A 10,000-nucleotide genomic window follows, 5' to 3' on the forward strand; every position below is an offset into this window, starting at 1 on the left:
TGCCTCTGGGTATGAAATGAGCTGTACAACGTTTGATTTGATTTGATGACTGTGTGTGTGTGTGTGTGTGTGTGTGTGGTAGTGTGAGTGACACCCTCTAACCCTACACAGTCCCCACAAAGACCTTTGCTGCAAAAGGGAATTCCTCAGTCAATTCATCCTTCTTAAATAGGTGACAGAATGAAAAACAGCTCAGGCTTTGCAATTTCAACCCCCCCCCCTCACCCACTCGCGGCTCACATTCTCTACGCTACGATCGGCTTCCATCATATTCTAAGTCCTCTTCTATATCCTCAAAATCTGATAAATATTCAGCCACATTGCACACAATATTCTAGGCACCAACAAGCCGATCGTAGCGTAGAGAATGTGAGCCGCCAGTGTAGCCTACAGACGGAGAATAGCCGGTCGTGCTGGAGCAAGTGGGGAAGTTATTTCGTTTCTAAAGACGTTTCTAAAGATCATATTACAGAGGCATGTGAAAACCACAACAAGCCCTCGCTCTATGTAAGCACAACTAGCGATTCATAAAAACAGATTGATGAAAACAACCGTTTCGCGGCAGAAAATAAATTTTTTAGAAGCTGCATTCTCAGTGCCCCGTCCGCCGCCATTACATGGATATACTTGGCTCGCGCTGGATTTAAAATTTCTTCTACAGGCCTCCGAATTACACCAAAAGTTCTCGGTGAGTCAAACGTCTTATAATATGCCGTAAATAAGGTCCAGGTTGTCAAAAACGAACATTCTCCGTTAAGCAGATCAGGGGGTTAATTGATAACGCTGGCTGTGACCATCACTGTCTGATTAAGCAACAGCTGACGGGGATCCTAAAAAATGCACACATGAATAAATACATGACTACCTTTAAAAACATATATACCCGTGTAAATGTGATCGTCAGCTAGAGCGGAATGAATGAAATAAATGAGTCAGGAAATGCTTCATATTTCATCACTTCCTCAAAGTGTTATAAAAGTGATGAGACCTCTGGAAGATGACGTTAATATTTCACTGGGAAGAAAAGCCGAAAGAGCCACAAAGTGCTGAGGAAGGGTGTCTTGTCAGGGGTTTCTAAAGGCAGGTGGGAGTTCGTCCCGAGCCCTGGTCTGCACCAAGACAGTGCTTGTTGATGGTGTTCTTAATTATAGATACAGCCCACGGCAAACTACCCCCACGCAGAGAGAGTGTGTGTGTGTGTGTGTGCATCCATGCTGTACATAATTCATCCTTCCTGTGTTCACATCCTCCGTGTCCATGACAACTGTCATGTAGAGTTATGGGATGTTGGCCCGGAGGGCCCGCTGGTGGCCGCCCCGCAACCCCGGCCACGCCCTCCCCTGTCCCAAACGGGTGCGTCGCCGGAGTCGTAGCGCCTCTTTCATTGAGCACTCAGCCCCCTCTAATACAGCCGCCTGCCCCAGAGGACCTCTGGGTAATCTGTGCTACTTGCTGTCGCTAACGAGCGCCACACGCCATCAATTAGAGCGTACAGCCTGGATGAAGAGGAGTCTCCAGAGAAAGAGATGGACAAGGGTGAGGGAGAGAGAGAGAGAGAGAGAGGGAGGGAGAGAGCGAAAGAGAGTGGGGGGTCAGAGAGAGGGAGAGAGTGAGTGGAGAGAGAGAGAGAGAGGGAGAGTTAGAGAGAGAAAAGGAGAGAGAGCGAGGGGATCAAGGGGTATTGCATGTGTGTGAGAGAGAGAGAAAGAGGGCGAGAGTGACAGAGAGAGAGAGTGGGGGATTCAGAGAGAGAAAGAGGGCGAGAGTGACAGAGAGAGAGAGTGGGGGATTCAGAGAGAGAAAGGGAGACGGAGAGAGACACTGATCTTCAGACGGTCTGAGATGAAGGAGCAGCCAGCCAGCAGCTCAGAGATCCGTCTGAAAAGGCTCCGTTATCCGCAGCAGAGCGGAGGGAGGCGGAGGTCCTGTCATCCTGTCACGCCGTCCGTACGACGTCTCTCAATCAGGTTCTCTCTGAGAGAGACCAGGCCCTGGTCTCGAGTCCCTGAGCTGCAGGAGGAATTCACACGGGGATTTATACAGCAGGAGACTCCCCCCTCCTCTCCACAGCAGGACAGAAGCAAGCTTCATCATCCTCTCAACTGCTGAAATTCGCCTACATGAATCTAGTCACAGACAGTTTGTTTATTTGTTTATTTTGTAGGGACAGTGTACATTAAAAATATGGTCCCAGAATTAGCCAAGAAGGCTAGTTTTCATCCGTTATTACATATGAGACACAGTTACAAGCGTATATGAGGAGTACATCCAGAGCTCCTACTGCAGCCATCGTTCTATCTGGCCGCCCTGGGCGTCAGCAGAACGTCGCAGGCCGTCGTCTGTTAGCTTTGCGTCGCGCTCCTTCCCAACTGCCAGTGTCCACCAGTGAGCCATTGTTCTCTAAAGGTCAAAACTCTCCACGGCTCAAACTGTAGAGCGTGACTACCCGTCGTTCCTCCCCATTCTTCCCAAGAACGATATGACGTCCCTGTGCATCTGCGTAAACAAGCCTCCGTCTTGTGTGGAAAAACTCAGGCTGGTTTATGGCGGTCGAATGGCAGTAATATGGGTCACCATGGCAACACTAAATGATATTAATATTCAACATTCAAGATTTAATTCCGTTTTATTGGCCATGTATAGTATATGGTACACACATACGAGGAATTTGATTAGGGTTAAGGCATATGCTGATGCAGACAACAGGACAGGACAGGACAGTGCAAAGACATCACAGTGCAAATGCAGTATAACAAACAGTAAAAATACAAAACAGTGCAAACAAAATGCAGTGCAATAAAATAATACACTGTAAAAAACAAAAAAGGGAGGCACAAATGGTACTATATACAGAATGGAGTGTGGTGAGTGTGTACAGTGTGTGTGCAGAGTGTAGTGTGATACTGTAGATGAGCGATTTAAGCAATTAGGCAGTGGGTTACACAGGATTTTACCACAGCTATGGGGCCTTGTTAGGCCCGACTTGACATCGGTCGTGTACATCTTTTCTCTTCAATGTGTTTAATATTTCATATTTACAGGTATTTATGGTTGACATCCATTCAATTTCAATTGATTCAATCACATAAGAAAACAGCAAATGCCACAATGCCCCTTTTGGAAATACGACTTTGTTGAACAAGCGGATTCTTCCGGAGGAGAGACTAATGGGATGTTTGAGAGACTTTCCTGTGAGGCGATGAGGACGCCAGGCCAGTCTATGATTCACAAGAGAGAAACTCAGTGTGACACCGTGCCAGCGCACAGACACCAGGGGACTCTAAACTAGAAGCCAAGACACACACACACACACACACACACACAACTTTCAAGACTTTGTCAAAGGCCGCTAGGTTGAAATGTCTGATTAAATCACCCGGCATTGAGAGCTTGAGTGTGCGTTTTCATTTCTTTCTCTAGTATAGTTCACCTGTTACCGCCACCTCTACAAGATTGTGGTATGCGTTTTCTTCTTGTTCTTCATGTACACATGCACACACACACACAGCGACATCTCCCCAGATAGGTTTAATGGTGTTCAGCAGATGAAACCAGGAGTTGGAACAGCTCTGTGTGTGTGTGTGTGTGTGTGTGTGTGTGTGTGTGTGTGTGTGTGTGTGAACATGCGTGCGTCTATGCATGTGTGTTTGAATAGATTTCCCATTTTCCCATTACCTCCACGCTGAGTCTATGCTGAGCCGTATCCTCTCAGCTTTATGGACGTGTGTGTGTGTGTGTGTGTGCGTGTGTGCGTGTGCATGTGTGTGCGCGCTCTATGCTCTGCATGTGTGTTCCACATTTCCCATTTTTCTGTGACTGATTCACTCCACACTGCGCAGATCCCATCATAAGCTGTGTGTGTGTACGTGTGTTTGTGTGCTTGTACGCGTGTGTGTATGCGTGTTTGTACATGTGTGTGTGTGTGTGTTCTACTGTAAGCTGTCCCGGCTTCGTTATCTCCGTGGCCGTGCGCTCTCATCCGTGCGCTCTCATCCGTCTCACATCAGCGCCGCGCTGTCGGCCGTCTCTCAGGGCTGCTCACAAGCACATTGAAACAGATTGGCAGCAGATGAGACGGTTCTCTACGGAACCCCGCGGGCCCGAGAACGGTCTTGAATACGGAGCGCTCTCTCACCGGGGCGCGGCGTTATTACCCAGGCCTGCTGCTGTCGGGGAGGACGGGCTCACAGAGGCACCAGGGTGAGCCATGGGGGGGCTGATAGTGATAGTGACACCTCAGACTCACGGGAATTTACTTGGCAGGCACACAAGCGCGCGCACACACACACACACCAACAAACACACTCAGGAGCAGGGAGGCAGGCAAGCACACACACACACGCGCTCTGCGTGTATGGATTACAATGCCAGGTGGGAAGTAATGGGACAAGTTCGATTGCATCGTCCATCAGGCTTAAAACAGCTCCGGGCGTTGGCAGGAGGCACCACCAGCTGGCAGCTAGCCCACCAGTTGGGACCAGCTTGGGGCGAATGAGCTCCATATCAACCCCCTATCCAGCCCCCGTATGGTCTCTCTGTTCCCTCTCACTCACCTAGCGCATCTGCACAGTCCGCCGTAGGACTCAGTCACTCCGCAGTGTCTCACCGCCGTAGCCAGCTACCGCCGAGCTAGCATAATTTCCCGATACTCCACCCACATCTCCGTACAGCCGCGCCGGCGCCGCTAGCCTCTCTCCCGGCTAGCGTATACACCCGGCCTTCCGCTGATAGGGGGCGGGGCCGAGAGGAGCTTTGCCAGACCACCCCGCGGGCGCCGTCGGCACAAGGTCACGGCGATCCTAACTCCCTGCCGATCGGCTAATCTATCAAAGTCCCAATTAGAGCTGAGATGAGAAGCTGAGGCTAGAAACGCTCTCCGGCAGCCGAGCGTCTCGCTGCGCAGGACTGGGCCTGTTGAGCCACGTTTCCTCCCCCTGCTAACGAGGCCCGCTCGGACCTAATTTAAGTCGCAATGAAATGAAAAATGCATTCTGTCCCATTTTTGGTTTACATAATTGGTCATAGTGTTCACCTATTCAACGATGTATGCCAAAAAAAAATACAAAATTCTACTTTTGTTGTAATCTTATATCAAAGTATATCATTTCTTACTTCCTGGAAAACGGTAGGTCATGTGCAATGACGACAACGGGTACCTTAGATTTTAGGCCAATAATCTCACGACGTCCACCCGTCAATCAACGCTATCCTTCTATCGAATCTGTCTAAAGTTCTTAAAACCCGCCCACTTGTCAATGTTCCAATCAAATTCCTCTAAACGCATGTCCCACCCTCATGGCTTGTTTGCGTCGGAAATACGTCAAACTACAGAAGTTAGATGATCTCAAACGTCCGTTTCTGTGCAACTTTAAGAAAAGGAACTGAGGGAGAGGACACCTTAATCAAGCCGTCTCTGTATCTGTTCTGTTAGTAGAAACCGCACAATGTAGGCTTATCGCAAGAGAACCCAATGAGAACCCAAAGAACATTTCCTGGCATTTTCAATTTATATACTCTTGTTTTTTTGCAGTTGCTTGTGTGTTTTCTTCCGTAAATAAATCAACTCAGAGGACACCCAGAGCAGGAAATGCGGTGGTGTTGTTGTTCCAATGTCCCCAGACTTTCTGTGTTCTCAACTCTGGTCGTTAGTCTTCATTTTTCTTTCCTTTCAGACCTTCCGCTGGCCCATCGCCAGTAATCTAGATGGGAACGAGATGCTGGAGATTCAGGTGTTCAACTACAGTAAAGTCTTCACCAACAGGTACGCCACAACCTCCAAACACTCTTCAGAGAGAAAGAAGTGTGTGTGCGCGTGTGTGTGCGTGTTTGTACTGTGTTTGCAGAAAACGCTTTATGATAAAGTGTGACTGGATTTTATGGGGATGTGGATCCTTTCTGACGTGTGTGCACGTGTGTGTGTGTGTGTGTGTGTGTGTGGGTGCGCGTGTTGATGTTTGTCTTTTGGCGTGTCTCTGAGAGCGAGAGAGAGAGAGAGAGAAAGACATAGGCCGAATCCCAATTCTCTTTTCCAGCCCTTCCCCTAGCCCTTGGCCCTAGCCCTTGCCCTTCGAAACGGAGTGTCAAGTGTTAAGGGGTAGAAATCGTCCCTAAGAAATAGGACACCCCTTCAAGACCGCTACGTCATCAGTAAGACTACAAGCCAATGTTCACATAGCTAGCTCAAATACATTGCGTATAACATTATAGTTCTAAATATTATAACGTTAGTAAAGCTGCTGTGACTAATGTAATGTAAACTATGTGGTAAGATAGCTAGTTAACGTTAGAGACCAGCGATCTTTTGTGTCATGCTTGTTATAAATAATATATATATATATATATATATACTACATTGAAACAACATAAAACAATAATAATGCGATGGTTATCGCAATGTTTACATCTATTAACAAAGAGAAAATTACATTTGTAGATTTCCTTTTTCCGGTCGGTGGCCGCCGCCATCTTGCCGACAGATTTTTGAGAGGAGATTTGCAAAGCATTCTGGGTAGCCCTCGTTCTGAAGTGTGGGTCCCGGAAATCTCTGTTTCAAGGGCTATCTAGCCCTCGTACTTCGCCCTAACCCTAGACGCGAAGAGAATTGGGACACCCCTAGCCCTAACGTGAACGCGCATTTCCAAGGGTTAGGGCCAAGGGCTAGGGCCAAAGGGGTGAATTGGGATTGGGCCATAGAGAGAGACAGCAAGTGGAACACGACTCAAAAGTCATGTCTGACAGCCAGTTGTTGTTGTTGTTGTTGTTTTGAGACCACCCACCTACACAGAACACAGAACATCTTTGTTGATGCTCATGGGCGTGTTATTGTGTTATTGAGACCAAGGATCTTGGCTTTGCCCCCCCCAGCTGAACCACAATGCTTGGAGCGGCAGCTGTTAGAGCTGGGCTTCAAACACAGCACACACACACACACACACACACGTCACACACACGGAAAAAGAACACGCCCACGCTAACAGAGGCGGGTGGCTAAATAATTGAGGATGAGCCGCTATCATTTTTTTATTGTTCTCACACCTGCTCCGTGTTCCCACGCTACGGCTCATCGCCACGGTAGCCGACACCCCGCGCCGCCTGACCGCCAGGCGTCAATAATCGCCGCGTCACGCACGCCGCCGCCGCCGCCCCAGCTCTGAGAGACGAGGGGCGGGGAGGGGGGGACGAGGAGAGAGGGATGAGGCTTCTCAAATTACCAGTGAGCACAGACCATAGCGCCCGGACCTCTTGTTTTGATAGCGTCACCGAGGAGCTAATCAACGATGTTGTTATGCTATTATTACGTCTGATGCAACGTTTTTTTATGCGGCCTCGTGTATTATTGATGAGGCCGTCTGTGTTGTTTGAAGTTGACAACTAAGAAGACTTGTTCTCGCCAGGTTTTAACCAGGGGTGTGACTGTTCAAACCCAGCGAGTCAGATAAGGATGGATGCTCTACTGCATAATTAATATGGATCACCCCCTCACCAAACAGCTTTCTCTTGTCTTCTCCGCTCTCTCTCTCCGTCCCTCCCTCTCTCTCTCCCTCCCTCCCTCTTGCTCCCTCTCTCCTTGAGTGTGAATCATCTCTCCTGTCTTCTTATCCTATCCTTCCGTTGTTTCTTTTCTTCATCCTCCTCTTCCCTCTCTCTCTCTTCATCTGTCCATAGTCCCTCTAACCTTCACCCTGGAGCTTCATTCATACCCAGTCGATAAGCGTCGTACGACAAACGTCTATCGACAGAAAAAGAATGTCGACCGACGTTTAGCATTTAGACTTAAGCGACGTGTCTGATCACCTCCACGGTAACTTGCAGACGCGTGGCTGATTGATCCACGGCAACGAACGCGCCTTCTTTCCAGCTATCCAATCACAGTTGTGTGACGGCGTCTGCGACATCAGAAAGTTCGGTGGGTGAAAGACACCCCTGTCCGACAAAAAAAAGTGTCGACAGTGACGCCATTTCTGTCTGTCGACACTTTCAAAAGTGTCGAACGATGAAGTACAAATTGGCCTTTACTCAGCTCTCCTAACCCTAGTGTCCTAATCCTGACCCCATAGACTGTAGCGCTTCAAGCTAGCTCTTCTTTTCTGACCAGGATGTTTGACCACCAGGGGAGGACGCAGAGGTGGGCTGCTCGTCTTTGCCCTCAGGTAGAGGGGTCATGAGTTGGGATGGTGTGTGTATGTGTGTGTGTGTGTGTGTGCGTGTGTGTGCTCTTGTTTTGTTTCTGTAAAAACAAGAGATGGAGTTACATAGGAAACTAAAGGCAAAGGTGAGTGTGTGCATGTGTGTGTGTGTGTGTGTCTGTGTGTGTGCTTGGTTGTAAAGTGGCATGGGCACATGTGCGTGCGTGTGTGTGTGTGTGTGGCAGAGTATTGAATGAACAAGACTAATTGTCGGCCCAGGTGCCACAAGGATGATCCACCAGGCCTATCAACTACTGAGGCTCCCATCTGGCACTGTAATTTATATACAAACCACACAGCCCTCAGGGAGTGTGTGTGTGCGCGTGTGTGTGCGTGCACGCCTTCGTTTTAATTCTGTTAGAGTGTGGGACAGAGCATGAAAGACGTGTGTGTGTGTGTGTGTGTAAGAGTTGTCACTGTGTTGCTCGTCAGTGCTGCTTCAACCGTCACGCGCCCACGTCGGGTTCCATCTTGGGTGTCTCCGACTCGCCAGCGTGTGACCGCCTCTCATAAACACAACTTTATCCAGCTACGCCACGGAGAAGCTAGGGACACGATGGCGCGGTGGGCAGTATTTCTACTGATTCAACTCGGTTACAGTACGTGTGCGTGTGGGTGTAGGTGTGTGTGCGCGTGTGTGTGTGTGTGAGTGATTGAGCAATATTTTTCCAGTGCGCAGTATACCATACCGTAGGTAGAGATGGCCCTTTAATATGACATCAGATCTGAATCACATTCCAGAACACTGCATAACTCCCTCACAGCTCTCTCACGAGGGAACTTAACCCTGTTCCCATGGCAATGACGTAACCCTGGATACAGACACATTCATTCCACTCCTGCTTATAATAAGTATAATCTGCAGTTCAGGGCCATTACTCCGGCCATTACAGTCAAACGATCGAGCTAATCTATTTCCGCAGATAACTACGTCTGGGCTGACGCTAGTCTTGCAATACCAGGAGATATCTGCCTCCGAAGGTCTGGAAACGTCTCCATTGAAAATTGTTGCTCGAATTGCGACGAAAAAATGACGCTACCAGTAGGAGCCACTGCCTACATGTCCAATAGGGTGAAGGACCAGCCTTACGAGAGAGAGAGAGAGAGAGAGAGAGAGAGAGAGAGAGAGAGAGAGAGAGAGAGAGAGAGAGAGAGAGAGAGAGAGAGAGAGAGAGAGAGAGAGAGAGAGAGAGAGAGAGAGAGAGAGAGAGAGAGAGAGAGAGAGAGAGAGAGAGAGAGAGAGAGAGAGAGAGAGAGAGAGAGAGAGAGAGAGAGAGAGAGAGAGAGACTTTATTAATCCCCTTGGGGAAATTCGGGTGAAGTGTGCATGATGTCCTCCAAACTGGAGTGGAGAGTCAAAACATGAATTCATAACATCAAATCAAAACATTCCCCATTAGGAAGGACCGCCCTAAAGACTTTTGATTGGTTCTGCAATGCAGGTTGTATTTCAATCTCTCAAATTGTCCTCACACACTTTTAGTAACGAAATCTGGACAAATGTCCCGTCTCTGCATTTAGAGACAGACTGGCCGAGTCTGGGCCGACCCAGATAAATAATCGGACTTTGAGATTAGCAAGACAGGACTAAATTATAAACGAGACGAACGCAAAATTGTTTGGCCCGGGGGTCAGATCAATAATGGATGCGACGGTACCCTTGTGAGGGGAACTTTAAAAGGGAGCCGGAACACGAGAACGGTGTTTCGCGTGAATAATTAAGGACGTGGACACACGGAACAAGCGCTGAAAGGGAGCGACAAACCGTTCACTTTTCCTAAGGAGCCCCGGAGGTATCGATCACGACCTCCTCA

General features: G+C 48.6%; 1 protein-coding gene across 1 annotated transcript in view; it reads left to right on the forward strand.

Annotated features, from left to right (window-relative positions):
• The window catches only part of otofa (otoferlin a), a gene marked incomplete at both ends in the record, with an annotated part of 68,062 nt that overhangs the window by 11,194 nt on the left and 46,868 nt on the right, over positions 1 to 10,000 (forward strand). Inside the window, one exon of the mRNA XM_084454036.1 lies at positions 5,673 to 5,761. Coding sequence (XP_084310162.1) covers positions 5,673 to 5,761 — 89 coding nt within the window. The remainder of the gene's footprint in view (positions 1 to 5,672; positions 5,762 to 10,000) is intronic.

This window comes from Borostomias antarcticus, assembly GCF_949987555.1.
Source record: "Borostomias antarcticus genome assembly, chromosome: 19".
In the NCBI taxonomy this organism is placed as follows: Eukaryota; Metazoa; Chordata; class Actinopteri; order Stomiiformes; family Stomiidae; genus Borostomias; species Borostomias antarcticus.